The 24,999-nt window shown below is 46.4% G+C and overlaps 1 protein-coding gene across 1 annotated transcript in view; it reads right to left on the bottom strand.

The window, feature by feature from the left end:
- The window catches only part of ZBBX (zinc finger B-box domain containing), a 546,096-nt gene that overhangs the window by 234,567 nt on the left and 286,530 nt on the right, over positions 1-24,999 (bottom strand). The window contains exons 10-11 of the mRNA XM_085635186.1: positions 1,074-1,194; positions 338-444 (exon numbers count right to left, since the gene is read on the bottom strand). Of these exons, the coding sequence (XP_085491312.1) occupies positions 338-444; positions 1,074-1,194 (228 nt within the window). The remainder of the gene's footprint in view (positions 1-337; positions 445-1,073; positions 1,195-24,999) is intronic.

Genomic DNA, 24,999 nt, shown 5'->3' with positions numbered 1-24,999 from the left:
AAAGATGGAGAAATGTAACCATGAGTAAGAAAATACATTTGTTCACATGTGCAAAGGATTACTTGTAATATTTTGAAAATGTATTTTAAATTCGAAATAGAGAAAATTCAAAAGAAAACACTATAAATGGAAGTGTTAACATTTGCAAACTGACACAGAAAAGTGATGAACACTGAGGTCAGATATCAACAGCATTCCAGTGATATGTCATGGCAACATTTTGAAGCAATTGTAATATTGTTACAGCGACCCCACCTGTATGCATATAAAACAGGCATACGGGTCACGTGAGCCCCCACCAAACATCACTTATGCAATAAATGCATTGTCACCATACCTGTAAAACTACTGTCCCCTTCATTCAGCGCATCCTGTGAAGCATCCAAAACTCTTTCAGAACTTCGGAAGTCAAGCTGAACAGGGGGTAACTGGTCTACAGGAGTTCTAAAGCCAAACAAAAGAGGATGTAGTTAAATGTGGAGAAACATAAGAAGGATCTGGACATCTCTGTTTAGATGATGCAGCCAATGCCACTGTCATAAAAATGTATGCAAGATGTGCCCAATGCAAGGTAGATTTCCAGGATAGACAGTGTCTATGTAAGTGATTTATATTCAATTAATTGTAAGTAGATGTATCTTATGAGGCTATCCTTAAACTCAGGCATGGATTTGGCCCTTTCTGGCCCATGGTCCACATGAATGTTTAAGTGATGCAGCCCAATATCTATGTCCGTCTAAGGAAGTCACAACATTTCATTGTGCTATTATGACATCTTTGTCAAACAACCCTTAGTGTCTCCCAATGGGCCGAACTGCTCACATTACTTCTTTCACAGAGAATACTTACATTTCCAATGTTTCATTGTCACCAGTCTCTATGTTCATCCCTGATTTTAACCTACATGATTCTAATGCTGGCATCATGCCTTACCCTTAGGGTCAGACGCATTGTATGATTTTATGTTCTCTTGTAAGAGCTCGAGAATAATTATTCAAAAGGGACATACTCGTAAAAAAGCAGAGTAAAAGTATGACTTTCAAAGTTGTGTTTTCAGTGCGATGTTCACATACCTTCTGTGTTTCTTGAGCAATAACTTCTCCATATAATTCAAACTGTTTTGGATAAATTCAATTTCAAAAGGTTTGCTTACAGAGCTCATTAGTGTTTGCACTTCAGATTCTCCAACTGATTCTGCAAGAGGCAACACAGAAAACACAAATTTATAGAGAAGTAGTACTGCAGATTAGGTAGATATATCGTTATTTTTAACACAAAAGTACATACTATTTTGAAAAAAAAATGTTGAATATTTTACAGAAAAGTATTCAGTAAACAATTACTTATTTTGTTCTTTTTGCTTAGATGAGGTAATAGGGCTCTTGGCCTTTTAAAAAATAAGCCCCACCCACCCACGAGGTGGGCCAGGGCCCAGAAGGTCTGCACAATATTTTTTGGGGTGAAGGGGCAAGTGGGCCCCCTCCCTGATCCATTTTAAGGCTCCAGGAACTCCAACCCCAGGGTCTGCATTCATTATTTTGGGGACAGGGGCACACAGCCACTTTCCCATACCGTTTTGAGACCATCAACACCCCATCTCCTGGGGCGGATTTGCTTTTTAAGGGGAAAGGGCATGTGCTGCCCTCTTCAAGCTATAACATGACCCAGGATACCCTAACCCCTGGGTCCAAAGCAATTTGTAGTTTCCGTGGGTGCCCCAGTCTTGTGGGCACAGAAAAGCAGTGTCCCGGGGGAATGAGGCAGAGGTCAGTGGTGGTGCGTCCATTGGGGGCGTTGGGGTGTTGCCCCCCCGCCCGCGCCCCGCGCCCACAGCTTCCTCGGCGTCTCTGAACTTAAGTAAACTCTCAGTTTACTTAAGTTCAGAGACGCTGAGGGAGAACTGTCAGTCAGTATGACGTTGGACCGCCCACCCCCTTCAGAGTCTGAAGGGGGTGGGCGGTCTGGCGTCATGTTGACTGACAGCAGGCATTGTCTGGGGCAACAGGCAGCCAGCAGCACACAAGTGCGCATGAGTGGGGACGGAGGGCGATTTTTGCACCGTGCCCAGTCATGCGCACTAGTGTTTCCAAAGGCTGGCGCATGCCCATTAGGAGAGCGAGGGTAGAGCCAAGGCTCAAACCACGGTCTCCTAATGGGTAGGCGGCCGGAGTGTAAGCCTGCTCTAAGCCAATCCTGGTGCTGCTCCAGCACCAGGATTGGCTGAGAGGGGTCGTGATGGGCTGTTCCAGTGAGTGAGTGTGTAGGCGCCAGAAGTAACGGACCCGAGACGGCGCGGACCCGGACCTGCTCAGGACAGGTAGGATTTTTTTTTTTTTTTTAAAAACCCGCGCGACCCCCCCCCCCACACGACACGAGCCGTGACTGACCTCCCTCCGTACCACCCCCCCTCGTTACTCCCACCCAGGAGATCCCTGCTACTCAACAGAATCTCCAGCTTTAGCACTCACAAGGAGCAGAGGCACATTCTTCCCTGTTGTTTCAGTAAAATAAGGTAATAAATATCGTAAGAATGCTACAACTTTGAAAATATGTGCAAAGGAATAACTATATGTAATGATACATAATGATGTAAACAATCTTCATATTCCCTATTGAGTTGCATATTTAACGGACAAAAAGTCCAGAGTTCAGTGGGCAAAAAATATCCAGAGTCACCATCAGCACAACCATGAAGGGAGGCCTTCGAGGTACTGCCCATCCAGCTCTCAGCACTTCCTTTCCCGGAAGGCAGACTGGCAGCATAGGTTACAAGGACACAAATGCACCGCCTCTCGGAGCCCACACTCCCTACTGGAGAGGGCACAGCTTGTTTGGGAAAGTAAAACCGAAGGATCGCGGACAGGTCTGGCCCCCTGAAGCCACTCACACATCCTGGTAAGATGTCCATGACCTCAAGCTAAGTGTGGGATCTTTAACAATAAAATCAACAAACACTAAAGATGAAAACTGGTCCACCCTCGGTGGGGAGGTAGGCAGCTCGCTATTTGGAGAATGGAGACCCTTCGTCGTTTAAAGCCTATGCTGTTTCAGCCTCTTCCGAGGTGACTAATTATATATAGTCGCTACGTTTCTTGTGTTATTTGTATCCTGTCACATGTTTGCTATCTGAAAAATCATTAAAATGTTTATAACAAAAAAGGCTATGGTGGGTGAAAAGAATTAATATTTGTACTGTAGACATGATTTTGCAACCGCGCTAATGCCGCTCTAGAGCAGCATCGCTTCATTCAAGCATACTCGGCGCAAGGTATTTTCGGTTTTTGCATACTCTTCGACCTTAATTGTGTCGCTGTTTGCCATTATTATAGTATTGTGCTTGTTTGAAGTACTCTACGCCAGTGAACGCAGGAGGTTTAACTGAGCTGGTTATCAGTTATTCGTACTGAAGTACTGCATATGCATTCAGTATGCCCCCTTTTACACTCCTCTTGGTTTATATGTGTGTTGAAGTAGAGACTAGATGTTGTAAGGCATGGGCAAAGTGGGCAGTTGCCACCCTCCGTTTCAGTTGGCCCACTGGCAAGTGATCAGGACAGTCTTACGGTACCTGTGTTAAATCAAAGAGGCTTCCTGTGACTAATTCTCTTTTCAATTTGTGTTATTATGAGACCGAGAAATACTCGAATTTTAGACTACGTGATTAGTTTAATTATTTTTGAGACATACATTAATGTGGCGCTAACCTGGAGCGAAATGATTAAGATAAATGCTTCTTTAAGTATTTAATAATTCATTGTTGTGTTTTGAGTTTATTTTTTGAGTATTAACTTGATGATTTAAAATAACTAAACATAAAAGTCTTTCAAATGTTAAACTACATCACTGACACTGACACACAGGTTTTGCACAGTTGTTAGAGCAATGCAGGTGTTAAACAGGCTACTGTTGTGTGCGGCATGCGCATTAACCTTTGATGAAGTGCACATGTCCAACGGCCAACTCGACCCAGAGAAGCTGGTGCAGTTGTCTGAGCTAGAGTCGGCTACCCAGCGGGAGGGAATTATTGGGGAAGGACCGGAGAACTGGGCAAGTAGAACATGACAACTTGCAGTTGGTGTTCATATTCCATTGCCACTGAATTACCCACGGTTATGAAAAAGTAGCTCCTGGGAGCCAGATATTAGAGAACAGTGTGCTAATGTGAGTCACATTAGCACACTGTTCTCTATTTAGAGTCACATTAGCACACTGTTCCTCTATATGGAGATTTAAGGGACGGACTCATGTTTTAGTGAGCTCTCTCACTTTTATTGGCAACTTTGATCTTTGGTAGTTGTCTGGGTTTTTTGTGTTCTTTTGAGTGCTCCCTTTATCTACGTTTATATTGTGCTGTTTCCGTGTAATAGTTTGTCATAAGGCAGCTGACGGCCATATTCATAGCACTGCAGGATTCTGGCATCGCTTACAATGAGCTTAGCACTTTTTGGAATTATGTCCGATTTGAATTACGAATTTGTGGGGAAACGAAAATGCGTAATTCATGTAAGATTGAATTGGTTTCAATTGGATGGAGTTTGTAATTCAGCTGCAGATTACTGCAGAAAGAGTCCGCTGATGGGACGGGCCTGCTGTAAAGATCTGTGGTCGACTTGTGGCTTAGTGCGTCGTCCAACTAGGCCTCTGAGGTAACTGAAACGAGACGTGCAGCACTCTATAAATGTGCAGTTGCAAAAACAAAGCAATTGTACAGTTTAAATAAAATGCCAACTAAACCGGTTAGATACAAAAACAGAAATTATATGTTTTGGGGGCTACTGCTAGACTACTAAATGACAACAAATACTGGATTTGTGTGCCATCTATTTCCAAACAGTTCTTTTTTTTTAACTTAGAAACAGGTGCTCCTTTAATGGTAGGCCCTCTTGGGGTTGTTAAACCTTTGGCAATGGCTCTTACAACACTCGGGAATCTACGCCGCCAGCGCTGTCAACGCCCCCATCTTGAATGACGTGCTTTCCTTCCTGTCACCTTCCTTTGAATTGTGGGTGTCCAGGAGCCATTTACACTGAATTAAGTATGTGGTTGTTGTGAAAAGCCAACAGGGGTGAAAGCTGCAAAAACACTGACTGGCAAGCTTTGAAATGTCAGTGCTCATGAAACAACTCTGTTTCCCAAACTCAAATGTCACCACACCGTTATGTTTCTACGACAGGAGAAAATGCAAGTGGTGTGACGCAGCACGGCGTTTTGTGCAAACCAGTACAAAATTTGGACTATGTAGCAAAGTATCTTAAAAACATGTATGTACAAAAACCATCCGCACCGCTGGGTGAATGTTATTAAGATCGTTTATTAGCTGCATATGCTACTTGGAAACTGCTTTAGGTTGCCAAACCCTTGAGAAAGTAAACATGGCGCAGCATTGAGGACCCGCACTGCAGGGATAAGATTAGCATTTAAGAACCCCTTGGTAGGACCCATGGGGAGCGGGGTGTGAAGGGGCTGGTACGGGCACTGGATGGGGTCATCAGACCTCAGAGTGGTCGACAACTTCCTGCTTTCTCACATTTGCTTGAAAATGCACCATTTGCCCACTCTTTTTTCCATTTTTTTTCGGGGGGAGAACCCCATCGGACCCCCGTAGGTGGTTCGGGCTCGCTCACTGCAGTGCAGTTCGACAATTGGTTTATGCTCACCACTTTCAAATGTCACCATCCGCCACTCGCAGAGGTGTGGTGTTGGGCACCCATGGGAGGCTGGGTGAAGGGCCTGGATGCAGGCCCCCCCTTCCCGTGCCATTTTGGGGCCTGTTGACCCCATCCCCAGGGGGCCATTTACTTTTTACGGGGAGGGGGGGCACGTGGAACCCATTCCCCAAGCCATAAAATGTCCTTGAGACCTGATCCCCTGGGGCCAAAGCAACTCGTAGTTGTTGTGGGTGCCAAGGTCCCAACTGCGACACGAATGGCAATCCGAGGTCTTGGGGTTGCAAGAGGAGCCCCAGGGTCCCCATGATCCTTGCTGGCTATTCTGCCTGCAGCCATTCTGGGTGCGGCAAGAGCCAGCTACATTTTTCTTTCTGCTCCTGTCAGGTAGGAGTAAACCTGTCTTCCTTGCCGATAAAACTTGCGGACATGAAACAGCAGAGTCCTGGGATAAGGGGCCAGGTTGGGCGCCCACAGGGCATTGGGAGCTGGGTTTGGCCACAAGCCATGCGCAGCAGTGTGTGGGTGTCTGCAGGGGCTTGGGCGCAGCCACAGCGCCAAAGCCCACGCCATGCACAGTGCTAGACATCTTTACATTAAAAAAATATAAAAAGTCACACAAAACAAGGTTAAAGGGACATTATATTCACCAGTTATAGTTATGTCATAAAAGCATAACTCGTGCCCTAAACAAACTATAACTAGTGCCCTTGCCATGCAATGCTAATTACCTCCCATGTTACATCAATCGTGACATGTTCTATGACATCACTAATAACATCACTGCAACATATGAAATGGTATCTTTAATAAAAAAGATTGTGCATGGTAGGGGATGCTAGTTATAGTTACTCTATGGCATGAGTTAAAATTGCTTGAGATAACTGTAACTGATGAGTTTTGTTCGCTTAAAATTGTATTTTTTCTTTTACATTTCTGGAGTATTTTATTATGCATTTTCCATAAATAAATGAACAGGGAGAAAAGAACAATCGTTTAACGCAAGGGCCCATTTTAAGAAGTACAGTTCTGATATATAGAACCCTGTAGGGTTGATTGTGACCAGAAGATCTAGTATACAGAAAAAAATCCCGGTAACAGGTGACAAATGAGAGCAAAATATAATTTGGTTTTTAAACAGACGGTAAGATAAGAGATACATTTTGAGGTATAATGAATTGATGATAGGAGTAAAATAAAGAAAGAAGGAAAGAACGCAAGATGGTACAGATTAAAAAAAAAACATGTATGGGTGAACGAAACCCAAGGAGATCTTAGAGCACGTAGATGCAGGTGTGTTTCGGGGTTTATATTCCACATTAGCTAAGAGTCAGGCACACGGTTTTGGGAGGCAGTGTTATTTCCTAGTAGGATTTCATGGTGGTTTAGTGGCGGCAAAATGGTTGTCAAGGGAATTCCAAATAGATGTATTGCGTACAATCCAAGGGGGGTTTTGCAGGGAGGTGTTATCTGCCCCTCTCAGGAATCAGACCCAGTTTAGGCAGGGGCAGATGGAGGTAACATGTGTTCTTCCAGTTAGCTAAAATAGTTTTACAGGCAGCAGTAAGAAGGATATAAATTAAAAGACTGTTGTTGCAGCATCTGATGTTTGGGTCTAAGAATCCTCTGAATAGTGTTAAGAATTTCCGTTCTCGATGGACTGCGTGAATAAAGCTGAATACAGAGTCACAAAATGGACAAACAGCACTACAGTAGAAGAGGGAATGGGGAAGATCCCCCATAGGGTCATTACAGTTCTAGCAAGGTAGAGTCTCTCTGAAGGAGAGTTTTTGGAGGTCTGCCGGGGTCAAGAAGGTCCTGAGTAATAACCAGAATTTTGTATGTGCGAGGGAGAGATTGTATATGAGACCACTGACTTCCATAACAGGTACTAAGATTGTGTCTTGATCGTCTCAGCTGGGTTCCACTTAGTTTGGAGTCTTAAGAACATGTTGGAGGACTTCGGTTTTATGAGCTGGTAGAACTTGGAGGCCTGGTGACCGGATTTATTAAAGGACAGGATGGCTTTGGTAAGGGAAGGGTGGTTATTTTATAGTTTAATTTAGATAAAGAAAACTTAAGCTTCAAAAAATCATAGCGATCTATGTTCTGTAGGTTAAAGTGTTTTTTTTAATTCCCTAAAGGATAGCAGAGCTTGAGTGGGCCCTAGGTCTTTAGGCCCATTGAGACCAGCAGGCGGGGGAGCCTTGCATTCTGATTTTAGGGTAGTTCCATAGGAAGTCATTTACGAGTTGGAAATCGGGGTTTCTACTATTCTATCAATTTTCAAGAGGGCCCTTTTGGTATTGTAAAAAATATATTCACCCGAGGGCAGGGGTTTGGGATTGCTGCTTAAAAGAGAGATTGGGTGAAATGTGCCTAGAAGGTCCATCTCTACCAATAGCCATATGGGGGTATAGTACGGAGATTGGGCGAACCAAAGTGAGCCCTGTCTGGCCAGGAAGGCGGTTTGATAGTTCTTGAAGTCAGTTTTGTTGCCCGAGTCACCATATTGCCTGACCCTATCATGAGGCTCCTGACGTTCTTTGCCTTCTCTGTCTCCTGCCGATTTCTGCTGATTCCTGTTGATGGTAAATGAGATCTCTGTTCCACGGTATGTTTTAACCGAGATTGTCACCTAACTATAAACACCCTAAAATCTTTTTTTCCAGCAAATATAATATGACTATACATATAAAAAGAGGATGTGTGTGTGTATGTATGTATGTATGTATATATATATATATACACACACACACACACACATCCCCTACAGTCTCTCTCTCTCTCTCTCTCTCTCTCGCTCTCTCTCTCTCTCTATATATATATATATATATGACTTCTTTCCAACAGGATTCCGGATACACAGGAAGTCAAAGGTGGACACAGACCCAAAGTAAGTGCTTTACGAATGTTTTATTCTTCCATAGTCGTCGATACGCGTTTCGGCTCTGGCGAGCCTTGTTCACTCAACGTAAATTATATATATATGTATATCAGCCGCGGTCCGTGCAGGTAACAGCGGTGGGGCGGTAGGGACACGGGTGTTTCCCTCAGCATCGTCCCTCAAAATACCCCCCCACCCGGCCCCACCATCCCACACCTGTTACCTGCAAGGACCATGGCTGATATATATATATCTAGAGAGAGAGAGAAAGAGAGAGAGAGAGAGTGAGTGAGAGAGAGAGAGACTGTGGGGGATGTGGAAAACAGTCTGTTTGCCGGCTGGAAGCTGGTGAGAAAGGCTAGGTAAAGGCACTAGAATTAAAAATTCCACAAGGGAATATTATGGTGAAATAAATGCTGTCAGAAGATTTAGAACCTGATATTGAGCTAAGTACTTGACAAAAGAGCTAAGATCCCCCTAAACCCAACCATGGGTGCACAGCAAAATGTAGAAGCACATTCAGTCCAAAACACTGTTTTTAGACAAGGCCACTGTTTTTCAAGGCGTTTAATGAAAGTCATAGAAAATCAGTAGTCAAGAGCATGCCCGTTTCAGGACTGGCATTGTTGGGAAGGACAGAGGCTTGTAGGAGTAGTGATGGGAGTAGAAATGGTAAGTGCCTGCTGTGCCTATAATGTCAGTCCAAATCTCAAGGGAGAAGAAGGGGCGTGGATACTGCAGTCTTTTGGTCTAGTATGGGAGGTCTGACCAAAGGCCGTCCTTCCTATGGATTCAAGGGTACGAAGGGTATGACAAGCAAGCAGGCAGAAAAGAAACCCAGCTTTATACATGAATGGAAGGCATTCTTTTTTTAAGCAGGCCCAACTGTCAATCTTTCTTCAGTTTTCCAAAAGGAAAACACAAAACATCACTAAATGATACTACCAAGTGAGAGGAAACATTACATAAAAACCATATAAACATACATTTTACAGAACTAATAATACAAATGTCAATGAACATGTGGCCTTCATAAAGACATAATATTACATCATCCATTGTGATATGATTCTTCCTCAACTTTTTTCCATAATTTTCAGTTGCTTATAAAGAGATTTTCCCTCTCGCACACACCTGACCTTAACCACTTTCATCTTATCCACAAATGAAAACTCCATCATCTTCACTCCTGATGCTATTGGCAAATATATATGTGCAGCTAGTCCATCACTTTGGAATAAATTACAGGACAGAAATTAGTCTTGATCTGGCTACTTCAAATAAAATTCAAAGGAGGCGACCCTGTGCTGTGGTATTCCACAGTTCTGTAAGCCTATAACATCTCATCCATCATCAATTTCCTGCTTGCTTGGCACCCACTGGGTATCTTTAATTACTCTATTCACCCTCTCCACGTCCAATAGATAAGGTATTCCTTATAACATTCAACCACATTGTACTCCATTGAACATCATAACCTCCACAAAAAAAAAAAAAAAATTCAACCTCTTTACCACTGGTCACTTCACACATGCACCTCCGCTCTGGCCACAAATAGTGGTACTCAATAAGCAGAAATATGTAGCATGTCACCCCATAATGTCCAGTGCCACTTTCATACATGGCGAGTTAGAAGAAGATACCAGTTTCAAGAGTTGTGTAACTGTCCCATGCATGTTATTATTCCTGCTTCAATACATAATCTCCTTCATGGTCTCCTTTATCTCATGGGCCCTATTAGGCCACTAATACAAATCCCTCGATTTGTTAACATGACCCCACAACAGCCCATCATGGGCCATATAGATCAACACCAATCTTAAAATATCCATTGCCTCTAACCTTCCATCATTCACCAAGGGCCCACAAGTAACTCACTTAAAACCAATTCTTAACCAAAGAGTAACATCCAGAATAGTCACTCTTACATTGCCAAGAACAGTGAGATACCAGCACCAGAGTAACATCTAGAATAGCCACTCTTACATAGCCATGATTAGTGAGATACCAACTCTGTCGCCGACCAGTTAATATCTGTTACATCTTGATCTTCTCAAATGCCAGCCTCTTTTGGCAGAATCGCACTAGATAACTTGGCAGTCTATACATAGCTTTTACCCCACTTGACGTTCCTAGGCATAGTTTGAACAGACCAATCAGCAAGAGGGGTCAAATAACGGGATATAGCTCAGCGCTCACCTTAAGTCAATACAATATGTCAGAATTCAATACAATCAGAGTGGTGCTCAAACAGGAAGAATGTTCACCCCACATCTAAGATTCGGAACCCCTCACAGGGTTCTATACATTGAATATAACCCCAGTTGGCACACACTTAGTCAGTGCATAAGCATATATATTTTGCATTCATAATCTTTCACATTTCCATTGCTGTATTTCTTAAAATTTCGGACTCCACAAATCAGGGTATAAATCTTGGACTCCACGAGTCATTTATTTTGATTTTTCACATTGCAGAATGTCTCAGTAGCCAACACGTGTTTCGTCGACAGCTTGGACTTCATCAGGGCTACAGTAGTAAAGAAAATAACAATATAGACATTCTGAGCTTGATAAAAGAAGAGCAATTAGAAGCAACGGTATTGCCTTCACCAATGCCTCAAGGTGTACTCCCGTTGCATGCATACAATGTAAGCAAATGCACGAGTGTAGCTTAGGTAGGCATGAAAATTCAAAAGAAATATCTTGCTTTTAATACCAAATATCAACGTCTCAAGTGACATGTATAAGCATCAAGACAGGCATGATAAATATCCATGACAGGAAGTTTTAGTGAGAAAATTGTTACATTCTGTACAAATCAACTTCTATCTTAATACAAAAGCAAGGGCCCATTTACTTGGTACTCATGACATAGTTAATCAAAGGCTCACTAACTTTGTGAAAAGCACACATACACCGTTTAAAGAAAAATATAAAGGGTTTGATTAACACAATAGGGTTTTGACTAGTGAGCATATCAATCATAATATCATAACTAACAAAGTAGCAAGAACAAATGGGCCACGCCTTAAATAGACTGGCACTGAACCTAGTCTGTTTACCAAGAGAATTATAGATACCTATAAGTAGTATTTTGAGTTCTGTTTATCCGAAGTAGCTAGCAATAGGGACATTCAATAGGGGCATTTGAGAGAATTACAAATTCTAATAATGTCCACCTTACATAGAATGGCAGTCATTGTAAGACAGGCCAGTGGGCTGGTTTGACTATTCTTGCATGTTAGCATCATAAATAACACCAACTTGCCCTAAATGCATCCCCAAGAGATAGTTCCCTGGTTACAATACTTAGGAAGCAATATAAGGAGACTTTGCCTGCCAGGAAAAAAGAGCTCCAAGAGGAAGGCTAGTCAAAGTTCAAAGAGGCTGCAGCCACAAACAGTTGCATTTTATTCTGTCAGACAATCAATTAATTGTTCCTGAAAATTAATACAGCTCCTGATTTAGATTTACAAGTGCCAATGCAAGCATGGGTCGATCATTTTTCTACCATTATTAGTCAATCAAATAATTCAGTCCACTCAGGTAAGGGCCCAAATCAAACATGTACAACTCACAGTGGGAGTTGGTTACTAGCGATCTCTCTTGATGAAGTAGTAATGGCTACTGGGAAAAGTGCCAGCGGGAAAGCAGCAGGACCAGACAGAGTCCCGACTGATATGTATAAATATCTACCAGATTCACGGGCTCCTATTTTGACTCAAGTATCAAATATGGCCATTAATGGATATATTCCGACAACCTGGGCAGAATCATTGGTAATTCAGATTTTTAAAAAGGGCTCCAAGAGTGATCCCAAATACTACCGTCCCATTTCTCTCCCTCACAGTTCTACAGGAATTTATCAGCCAGAGTGCGCTATGGGCCCAAATGGAGAGTGCTCTCCGCCACTTAACATTCGGAAAGGAGTCAGGCAAGGGTGCGCATTTCTTTATGTATTAACAGTTTGGATAACTTAATCTAGGAAGTGGCTGCCAACTCTCTACTAGTGGAAGGAAGGATTGTTTCTGTTCTCCGCTATGCTGATGATGCTGTCCTCTTGTCATGGACCACAAATGCCTGCAAAGACTGATGGACTGCTTTACTGCCTTTATGTTGGACAGGGATCTTAAAATAAACCTGAAGAAAACCTATACAGTGATTTCTTCTCTTGCCTGGGTATTCTCTTTATCTCTAATGGTTCCTGGACCAAGCATACAGACAACAAGAGGCTAAAGATGGGACAGGCCTGTGAGGGCATTTGTAGGTTTGCCATTAAGTTATGCTTTAAACCAATTTGGTTGATGGTCTCAAATTATAGAGCCAAATGTGCATCTACAGCTTATTATGGCAGTGGGTTATGGGGTTTCACAGAATCCACTACTTTACAAATGAAAGAGAATATATTGGTCCAACGACTGCTTCCCACAGCACAATCTATATTAGCCTATATAATACACAGTGGATTGGGCATGCAGTATTTGGAAGATCTACTACCAAAAAAGCCAGTCCAGTTGTGGCACTCTGTTAGAAATTGGGTTCCTGGTCGGCAGAGGAATGCACCCCGTCCAAGCAGGAACCACAAACCTAGTCAGGGTAAGTCAGACATGCACCATAAATTAACTTGTGCTCACCCTCTGGTAGCTTGGCACAGAGCAGGCAGGATTAACTTAAGAGGCAATGTGTAAAGTATTTGTGCAACACTTCAAACAGTAACACAGTGAAAACACCGCAAAAAAACTCCACACCAGTTTAGAAATAAAGATTATGATTTTATAAATACAACCCCAAAAAACGACAAAAATCCAATATGTAAAAATCAAGATATAATTTTTTAAAGATTTAGGGCCATATGTAGGTAGCCTCACATTTACCGATTCATAAATACCGAATGTTACCGATTCGGTATTTATCAATCGGTAAATGTGATGTAGGTAATGATTCGGTAAAGTTTACCGAATCGGAAAAATTCGGTAATCATGAATCGGTATTTACCGATTCGGTAATGAGGCATACCTTCCCATTGATTCCTATGGGCCTCCAGGCCCATAGGAATCAATGGGAAGGTATGGGAAGGTATGCCTCATTACCGATTCGGTAAATACCGATTCGGTAATGGGGGGAGCATATTCAAGGGTGGCAGGGTGTCACATTGACACCCTGTTGCACCCCTGAATCTTGCATGTGTGCACATGTGGCGCACATACATGCCCTAAGGGCATGTATGTCTGCCACATGGCACTCTTAAATCTGCAAAATATTGCGTTTTGCAAGGTATTCGTTATTTATCACCAACCTGTATTTGGTGGTAAATAACGAATTTCTAATACTAATTTTCACTCTTTAGAGTGCTCCCTACATCTGATTTCTGGATTCGGTATTTACCGAATCGGTATTTTACCGATTTCTTAATTTCCGATTCGGTAAATACCGAATCCAGAAATCAGCCCCCTACATAGCAAATGCCTAAATACCGGTCGGTAACGGGATATATACACGAATTTCGGCCGTTACCGACCGGTATTTGGCTTCCTACATGAGGCCCTAAATGTATAAAAAGTGCTTACAAGCAATAAGCGTCAATGGGAATATCTTGTCGCGCTGGCCCAGGGCAAAGTCAAGAGTTCAGGCCAACCACAATGGAGAGCGGGCCGGATACAGGAGCCATGCTTGGCCTGATGAATAAAGTATCTTGATCCTGGATGCCACCGTGAGATGCGGGGTGCAGCCGAGCGATGTGCTGGTGTTGATCACACAGTCGAGGCGATTTATCGATTTTCTCCATGCAACAATGGCAAGGCGCCGGTTCCAAAGATGAAGCGCTGAAACCGAGATGCCTTTGGTACGATTCCGATGCGCCAGGTTTCTCCAGGCAGTCGAGTGGATGCGTCAATCTTCTCAAACATCAGCGGCGGCGATGCAACGGTTCCCATGCATTGGTTCTAGAAGTGAAGCGTTGGTTCTGAGTGCGATGCACTGGGCCTGCCTGTTCCTGCAATTCTGCTTCCCACAGAAGACGATGCGTTGGTTCCACTGGATCAAGCACCTGGATCCACTTCCAATGGACCAGGCACAGGAGGGGAGACTTTGATATCACTGAGTCTCTAACCAAGAGACAAGCCAGCATGCCCTTGGAGATCACTCTGGGTTTAAGCAAGAATTCAGTTCCTACTCGGTAAGAGCAGAAGGTACCAGGCAGCAGGGAAGCACAGCAGAAAAGCAGTTCTTCCAGAGCAGCAGTCCAGCGAGTGGCAGTCCTGGCAGAGCTTTTTTACATGTCCAGAAGTGCCTGATTTGGTGGGGTCAGAGACCCAATACTTATACCCGGTTGTGACTTTAAAGTGGAAGGGAATTCAAAGAGGGGCTTTGAAGTGCACAGAAGACCTCCCTTTCCAGTCCTGGCTCCAGATTCACTACAGGGGGTAATCAACCCTTTGTGTGGGGACAGAACACTACCCATTCAGGTGTGTAAGCTCCTCCCTCCCATTTTGTCAGGATGAGCCACCAGGATACAGATGGGCATTCAGACACACCTACCCCCCCAAGACACATATTTAAGACAGGCTGCAGCCACACAGAGCTTTAAGAGCAGAGAAATGCTATCTTTCTAAAAGTGGCATTTCTAAAATAGAAATGTTAGATCCAAGGTTGCCAGCAAAGAGGATTTATCATTACCATTTCAATGATATTAACCATGAGAGAGCTTCTCCTCATCAGGAATTACAGATTAAAAGTGTGATAAGGAATTCCCAATGTTAACCTATGAGGGAGGTAGGCCTCACAGTAGTGAAATACAAATGTAGGTGTTTTTCACTACCAGGACATGCAAAACATTAAAGAACATGTCCTACATTTTAGTTACATAGCATCAGACCTACGGGCTTCTTAGGGCCTACCTTAGGGGTGACTTCTATGTAAAAAAAGGGGGGGAGTTTAAGGCTTGGCAAGGGGTTTTTAAATGCCAAGTCGACATAGTAGTGTAAACTGCACACACATGCTCTGCAGTGGCAGGCCTAAGACATGTTTAATGAACCACCTAAGTGGGTGGTACAATCTGTGCAGCAGGCCCACTAGTAGCATTTAATTTCAAGGCCCTGGGCACATGTAGTGCACTTTACTGGGGACTTATAGGTAAATTAAATATGCCAGTTGTGAATAAGCCAATGTTACCATATTTTAGGGAGAGTACATGCACTTTAGCACTGGTTAGCAGTGGTAACGTGTCCAGAGTCCTAAAGCCAACAAAAAGTTTCAGAAAAAGAGGAGGAGGAAGGCAAAAAGTTTGGGGTGAACCTGCAGAGAGGGCCATTTTACAACAGACTCTATTTGGAGCAAAGAAGAGACAAAGATCACAAAAGCAATTATAAAGGATTGTTTAAGTCTAGACAATGCATTGAGAATCCCATGGCTCTTGTATATCGCCAGACAGAAACTGATAGCATAATGCTCTATAGTAAAAGAGAACTAAAACCTTTAGTACTTAGAAAGAAGACTGATGCTAGATGTGCCAAGGTTGTTAGATACCCCTCTGTGGCACAAAGCAGGGCCTTCAGAGGTGTTTTACACTTCCATTCAACACCCAAAATAGTTTTCTCATCACACGTCTACAATTGGGTAAAGCTCATGCTGTGGTAGCCTTTGCAAAAATGAAACAATGCCCTGAGGCAGCAGTCAAAGGGCCATGTGATGGAAGATCCACTCAAACAAAAAATGTATTTTATAGCTTCTATAATGGAATCAGGAAAATTGTATTTAAAATCTTTGTTATTAGCTAATAATATCAGGAATTACAATGATGCATATTTATATTTATGTTCATTGGAGTATCTAAATGTGTTTTAATGTTGCCTCCTTTATATGAAAAGCCAGTCAGTCAGTCAAAGTATCTTTATTCGGTCAAATAACATGACCATAAAAGCACAAGAAATACGTTACATTTGAATAATCAAAAATACAATTATGGCAAAATAATTTGTTTTATGATACATTATTAAATAGACACACAAATTTACAGTTAAAAAGCATACTTCTTTCGTAACTTTATAGCAGCAACGTACAAGTTACTTACCTTCGGTAACGATGTATCTGTTAGAGACAATTCTAGCCGCAGATTTCTTAACGTAGAATTATCCCCAGACGTGAGACTGGACTCGGAAAACTTTCTTGCCCAGCATCTCTGTGCACCGGGGGGCTGTACCACGTGACTCCGCCCTGACGTCCCCCACGGGTGTGACATCAGCAAGGTCACATAAGCCCCACTCCGGCGCGCTGACGTCAGTTTGCTTCGGAGAACTTTTCCGCGCCTCAACGCGGAGCCATCACAACAAAACTGAGGAGAGCATGCGAACTGTGTGCGAAGAAACCAGAGAAACAAAATAGAGGAAAACAAAAGGTGAGAAAACATCACCAGGTGGCACCAAGGCACCAGAAGGCGACAACAGCAGGCCAGAGCAGGAATAGAGCAGAGCACCGTACCGAGGAACAATGGCGCATGCCAAGGCGAGAGCTAAATCTAAACTAAACTAAATCCTTCTTCTGGAACTAACTGTGAGTTTGTCTGCTCACCTGAGAACATCCCTAACAAATGCCCCATATGTAGTCAGAACATCACACTATACAGGCTCGACCACCCTCAGGAAAAAAACGAATTCAGGATCCTAATCCTAAATTGTAGATCCCTTCCTAAACACACCGCTGAGATAGGGATGCTTCTTAGAGACCAAGACCCCGACGTGTTTTTCCTTACTGAAACTTGGCTCTCCCCTAGCTCAGAGCCCAACATCGCGCAAACTCTTCCCGGGGCTACACGCTACAAAGAGTCGACCGACCAACGGGCCGAGGAGGCGGAATAGCCATCGCCTATAAGGAACAGCTTACCTGCCGCCTCTTGGGCAACCCGCTCAAAGACTGTGAGAATGTTTTCTTCTCTCTAGAATTCTCCCCACTTCTTGCCTTTACAGGTATTTTAATTTACCGGCCCCCTGGACCAACAGGGTCCTTTAATAGCTCTTTGCTTGAGGCTACAATCAAATTTGCAAGCGCCTCGGGCAATTTTACGATTTTAGGAGACCTCAACCTTCATTTTGACAAGCCACAAGCCCCTAATGCCTGCGAGCTTACAAAAGATCTTCTCTCCCTCAAACTCTCCCCAAAAATGAATAAGTCAACACACATAAGAGGACACCTGCTCGACCAAGCATTTTCTAATCTATCCGACCTGAAGGGAACTGAACCCACTCCATTACCCTGGACAGACCATTTCCTTATAAAACTTCTCTGGTCTCCTCAGACAATTAGGCCCAAGGTGCAACCGTCCTGGACATTCGGTCGCCGTTGGAACAAGCTTCCCTTGGACAAATGGTCTCAGGAACTAGAAAAGAAAAAACCTAGCACATCCCAATGTCCTGGACAGGCTAACGAGGACTTCATCCGTTGGATTGTGGAGTCACTTAATACGATCCTTCCAAAAACCAGGATAAAGAAGTCGGCAGGGCCGCGAGACGCACCATGGTTAACACCAGAGTTACGTGTCTTAAAGCAGGAATGTAAAGTAAAGGAAAGACACTGGAGGAAAGACTTCCTACCATCAAAAAAACAGGAATACAGATCATCTATTCTTGCCTATAAAACAGAATTAAGGAAAGCCCAAGCCTCGTATTATGAAAACAGAATCTTAGCAGCACCCAACTCCTCCAGAGAAACTTTTAATATCATTAAAAATCTTCTCAAAGCCCCTCCCCCCAGAGCAGCCCCCGATATTTCAGGCGAACAGTGCAACAAACTCGCAAAATACTTTAGTAATAAAGTTCAGCTTATCCTGGAATCCCTCCCAACTAAGATCGAGGAAGACTATCCCCCCCAACTCTACATGGATCTCCAAACAGAGTTCATCCTGAAAGATCTCCCACCTGTGACACAGGAAACTTTTAACTCCCTTTGGACCACGGTAAAGAGCGGCTCCCCGGCCGATCCGGCGCCACTGAACATCTTGAAACAGGTCACCCCCATCATAGCCCCGCATATTATAAGCCTGATCAACGCCTCACTTACCACGGGAATAGTTCCTCCCAGGTGGAAAGAGGCGAGGGGTAAGAGCTCTTCTAAAGAAACCTACTCTGGACCCGACCGACCCAGGCAACTATCGCCCCATATCCCTTCTTGCGGCCATCAGTAAGATCACTGAGAAACACGTAAATTTAACTCTTTCAGGGTTTCTCGAGAATCATGGCCTGCTCCACCCCTCCTAAACTGGCTTCCGTCCACGCCAAGGCACTGAGACTGCGCTTCTGGCAGTGGTGGAAGAAAGCAGGAAGATCCTGGACTCTGGAGGATAGGCGGCCATTATACTCCTTGACCTGAGTGCCGCCTTTGACACGGTGAATCACCTGACTCTGATCCGGCGTCTCAGGAATATAGGTATCAGTGGCACGGCACTCCAGTGGCTATCATCCTTCTTGGAGGGTAGAACCTTCCAGGTTTTCAATGAAAGCACGGTTTCCAAACCCATACACCTGCCGAACGGGGTGCCCCAGGGCTCTTCGCTTAGCCCGACTTTATTCAACGTGTATATGTCCCCCTTGGCAGCCAAAATAGAACCTTACGGAATCCGGATTATCACCTATGCTGATGACACCCAGCTAGTGGTCGGGATTACCCAAACCGAACAGGAAATCCACATCCTCCACTCCTGCTTGAATGACATCTCAAGCTGGATGGATGACTCCCAACTTAGGCTCAACGGAGGAAAAACCGAGATTATGATTTTAGGTAATTCCCTCCGTTATAACCCCAGCCAGCTGTGGCCATCATGTATGGGCCCAGCCCCTATCCCAAAATCAGAAATCAAGAGTCTGGGGGTATGGTTGGACCAGGACCTCAGCCTCAGAACGCAAGCCAGGAAAACAGCAGCCCTCTGCTATGGCCTACTTAGAATGGCCCGAAAGGTCTTACCTCTCCTTCCATCCCCAGCTAAGAAAGTACTAATTCAGTCATTAATCCTTTCTAGACTGGATTATGGGAACGCCCTGTATTTGGGCGCTCCCATCTCAGCAATCAAGAAACTACAACCCGTGCAGAACAGTGCAGCGAGACTCCTAATGGGAGTCTCTAATAGACTGTCAGCTGAACCGGCCCTTCGCTCCCTCCACTGGCTCCCGGTTCAGGAACAAATTAAATTCAAGTCCTTATGCCTAGTGCATAAAATAAGGCAGGGACTCGGTCCTCTGTCGATTTCCACCATGATTCGCCCATACAAAGCCAAGCGTAAACTCAGATCAGATGATCTGCATCTGACTGAGATCCCTAGGATTAAGAGGTCTAGAAGTGGTGGCAGGCTCTTCTCTTATAACGCCTCTAAACTCTGGAACGCTTTACCTCTTCACTTACGTACCACCCCTGACCACATGACCTTTCGGAAGCAAATAAAAATGTATCTCTTTCCTTAGCTTCTGGTTCCCCCTACTGTTGGTTATTAGCGCTGGGATGCCTCCGGGTAGCCATGCGCTCTATAAATGCTTTTCCATTCCATTCCATTCCATTCCATTCCATTCCAGTAAAGTACCAGAAGGACAGAGCAGAGAAGCCAGAGCAAGAAAAACACATGCCCCACTCCGTTGAACCACCTCTTAAGCCACGGCGAGGGCCACCCCAGAGGCACAAGCATGTGAAAGCGCCGTGACCGAAAGAGAGAGGGACTGCAACCACCACCACAAGGGAAGGGCCACAAGCCCGGAACAGGAAAGCAACAGCAATCCACCCCCAAACTACACTGCCAAGGACGGCCACACCTCCTGAAAGGAGTAGGAGGGCAGAGGATAGGTAAATCATCTGCAGACGACAGTGCCCAGGAGGGCTATAACCCCCGAAAGGAGTAGGGCAAAGGACAGGGAAAAGAACCCCCAAACAAGAGGACCAGTTGGGGAGCAGAAACTCTAAAAGAAGAGTGAAAGGGCAAAATAAGCCCACCCGCCAGTGAAAAACCATCCGGAGGGATGACTGACTGAAAGAAAATGAAGAGGACACCCACAGAAGACAAGCCACCCAGAGGGAGGCGACTGCAGAAACACAAGCAGAGGGCCCTCGCAGAATGGGGAGGAAGGGAGGGTCGTGAAGGAATCTGCGGCTAGAATCGTCACTACCAGATACATCGTTACCGAAGGTAAGTAACTTGTACATCTGATAGAGACTACTAGCCGCAGATTCCTTAACGTAGAATAGATACACTAGCCATACCCAGAAGGGAGGAGGGCCTGCGAGAGAGCCTCCCCACCCGGAGAGACACAGGGCCCCAGCAGGGCACAGGTCACAGGGACAAGAAGGGAAAGGCCAGGATAACCTAAGCCCAACCAAGGGAGACCACCCGACACCCCGCAAGGGCAGACAGCGCCCGAAAAGCCGCAAGGAACACAAGGACCACCTCAGACCCCAGAGGGAAGAGGTAGAACTGGAGGCAGGGTCCCCCGAAGAACACACACACAATGACAGAAAAGAGCACAACACACCGCAGCCGCAAGCAGCGGACAAGGCAGGGACGGCACCACCGCCAAAAGCGCAGACAGAAGAGAAAGGCACAAGGGAGTATAGCAAAGGCCACAATGGCGTATGAGAACAAACAGGCCCGCACGACATGCACAGCTAGTAGCAGACAGTACCACTGAACGCAGCACCCAGGACAAGCCAGACGCTAGCCGAAGGCAGAGGCCAGGAAGGGCCAGGAGGGGCCAGGGCACGTCCCAAGGGAGGGGCCGGCACACACTAACCCACAAACGAAGTGGAACCAGGAAGAAAGAAAGGAAGAAAAAAACACGGAGGGCGCTTCAAGCCGCCCACCAGAACACGAAAAGCAGGGAAGCCAGTCACCCCCGGAACACCAAACAGAGGACCAAGTCGGACAGAAGGGCAAAACCGCTACAACGCGATGCCGCCAACAGCAGGCCAGATCAGGCTAGTGACACAGCGACCCAGGAGAAGGACTGACCGGGGCACAATGCAAGCCACTCCAAAACAAGCAGCAAGAAGATCGGACCTGCGATATACCGTGACGCCACTGAGAGTAGACGCCCGAAGGGCGCCCACACCTCCCCAGCACATGAGAAAGCTATACAGTAGCTACCATTACCCCACATAGGGCGACTTACGTCCCAGAACATGGGAACCATCTTAGGAAAATGTTTCCGCAGCAGAGGACAAACAAAAAGATCCATGGAAAAAACCGCAGACGGCTTGTCAATCAGCCAAGAAACAATATACAGAAGGCCTAATCTTAGGGCCTACACGGCTCACAACAGCCAAACCACAAGTCAAAACAGGGCCGGACCAGCAGCCAACAGCACCAGAGTCCTAACAAAAGGATCTGAAGGCACATGAACCACACAAAACACACAACCGGGGCAACGCGCTACAAGGCCCCAGGAAAACAACGGAAGAACACCTCCCAAGACAAAGACCGACACACAGGTCACTGAGGAGGAGAAGGAGGAGGTGGAGGAGAAGGAGGAGAAGGATGAAGCCCAGCAAGAAACCTCTGAATGGCAGAGTCCGCAGGGGCGTGGAACAAAAGAGTGCCATCAAAAGGAAGGTCCACCAACCGTTCCCTCACGTTCTCCGGGAACACACTATCCCGTAGCCAGGCATGTCGACGAAGGGCCACCAAAGAAGCCATGGTACGACCAAGCACGTCCGAAACGTCCAGAGCCGAGCGAAGAATAAAGGACGCCAGCTCCTGGCCATCCAACACATGGTGCCGGAGATCAACACAGGCACCCTCCTGAGAAGCGGCAGACATAAGGGACTACGCCGAGTCCCACAAGCAAGAAGTGGCCCGTGCCAAAACAAAAAGAGTGTTAAGGGCCCGCAAAGCCGCGCTGGTGGAGGCGAAGATATTGCGTCACCAAGAATCGTGCAGCGGGCCTCCCGTGGCGGGGGAGACAACACAGATGGTAGGGAGGGAAAAGCAGTCTGTAAAAGAGGACCCCTGGTAGAGGAGTGAAGGGAAAGACAGACCGGGTCATGAGGCGCAGGACGGTGATGGTGCAGAAGTGGCTGGGGCACCGGATCCCCCGTGTCGGGCTGCCCCCAAGCCCCCAAAAGAGACGTGTGGAGCGAAGCCTCAAAGGGAAGAAGCAGCTCCCGACCCACATAACCCTGATGGAGGACCTCCAAAAGATGATCCGTGGGGAAATGGGCAGCTGGATCGCCCATGCGCAAGATCCCCGCCTTCGTGGAAACAGCCCGAGCGAAGGCAGCACGGCTTCCGTAGGGCCCCGTGGCGGGGAAAGCAGCTCCTCTGTGGGCGACGGCTGCAAGCTAAGGCGGCCGTCCCCCAGGCCAACCGGAGGAAGGAAAGGCCAAGACCGGAAAGGAGGAGGGGGTGCCGATGAATGGGGAACCTGAGGCCCTTCTGGGGAAGACTGCGGGCGTGGCGACAGTGACGAGCCATCCTTGGAAGATGCCGTGGGAAACTCCACAACGTCGCGGCCCGTCTCCGGGGAAGATGAAACGAACAACCGCCGAACCTCTGGAGAAGAGGGGGCGTCCGAAGACGACTCAACGACCCGGTGCCGTAGAGTCCGCGACCGGCGTTAGGTCAACGTCGACCGGCGCCGAAGGGGACGCCGGAACGACCTCCGCCACAATGCGTGACGCAGGAGACCGGAGCAGGGTCGGAGCCGGGGCAGCTAAGGAACGGCGCCAAAAAGGCGTCGACTTGATCTCCGACGAAGCAGCCGCTTGTGAGGAGGGACGAGGGGGGCATGGGGCGCCGCCAGGGCCAGCAGCCTCCGGCGCCTGAGCGGCGTCACCTCGGCCTCGGACAAGGCCGCCGCCTGCCCAGAGGGCCGAGGGGGACTAAGCGGACATGCCCCGAGGCCCGGCAACCTCCCGCGACACCACAGGGACCCCCGCGGGGGTTTGTGGCGAGGAAGTGGCACCCGGGTCCAAAGGAGGGAACCCCGAAGGGCCACACCCTGACAGCCCCACATCCTCCGAACTTGGATCTGAACCTGTCGGCACCGGGGCTGGAGCCGCCGGCGACGTCGCAGAAGACCCCACACGCAGCAAGGGATCCGCAGACGTCCCAGGAAGAGAATGAGGAGAAGGAAGAGCCAAAGAGGCCTGCAAGGCCGCCGCACAGGCCTCCATCTGGGCTCTGGTCGCCCCTGCGCTGGGGAAAGGCGGATAGGATGGTGACGTGTGGGGCCGCACCACCTGCGGAGAACCCACGCCTCCAGGCCGGGGACCGGGCCTCGGAGACAGACTGCGACCCTTACCAACCGGCGAGCGACACCCTTGCAGCCTGGGAGAAGGACGATGTCGGAGACGGAGGCGGCGGTTCTTGAAGCCATCTGCGGGGGACGGATGCGGCGATAACACCGACCTGGACATGCATGCCGAAAGGAGCTTCATCCGGCGCTCCCGCCGGGACTTCGGCTTCATCTGTTGACACGCATCACCATCCGTGGAGTTGTGGTGCTCCCCCAAACACCACATGCAGATGGGGTAAGGATCCGTCGCCGACATCTGGCGCGCACAAGACAAGCACGTCTTGAAGCCAGAAGGCATTCGCACACTGTTTCCAAGAAAAACGCTGAAAGCGGAAAGAGAAGGCCCGAAAACAGGCCAGGAACATGATCCGGTCCGCGTTACACACGGAAATGAAGAAAACTGACGTCAGTGCGCCGGGGTGGGGCTTATGTGACCTCGCTGACGTCACGCCCGCGGAGGACGTCGGGTGGAGTCGTGTAGTACAGCCTCCCGGCGTGCAGCGATGCTGGGCAAGAACATTTTCCGGGTCCAGTCTCACGCCTGGGGATAATTCTACCTTAAGGAATCTGCGGCTAGTAGTCTCTATCAGATAATATAACTAAGCACTGCAGATTAAATTACAGGGAAGGCTAAACTTTGTAGAAAACCCAACCCTTCTTTATATGAAGTAAAGTGCTTGCGGAATAGAATTGGGCATAAAACATGGGCTCTTCAGGTTCAATACAAAGTGCACAAGAGCATATAAAGTGCACAGTGGATTGAGAGGAAGAACCATGACATGAACAGCATGCAAGGGAGGCCTACCAAGGGAAAGGCTACTAAAAAGTGGACGGTGTTCAATCTTAACCTGGCTAAATAAATATGGTTCCAGGATTCATGATCCAAATTAAATAAGGTTCCATGCCTGAGATGGTGGAAATATTAAGCTCTCATTCGGCATTTTACGTGACTCGCTGATGGCCCAAAACCTTTATCTACCTGCACTTTGAGATTAGTGCCCCCTGGTAATCTAGCCATAGTGTTCTATTTTTGTGACTGTATTAGCTTGATTAAGTTGGATTGACGGATCATAGTGCCGCAGTGATTGTTCTGAAGTGTTTTAGAACATTTACCACTTTATTTTATATCAACATAGAGGGCCAAAGATAGAGATTTTTGTGTCATAGAGTTTGTGTTTAACCA

Source organism: Triturus cristatus, chromosome 11 (assembly GCF_964204655.1).
Source record: "Triturus cristatus chromosome 11, aTriCri1.1, whole genome shotgun sequence".
In the NCBI taxonomy this organism is placed as follows: domain Eukaryota; kingdom Metazoa; phylum Chordata; class Amphibia; order Caudata; family Salamandridae; genus Triturus; species Triturus cristatus.
This window is presented reverse-complemented; position numbering and strand designations above follow the sequence as displayed.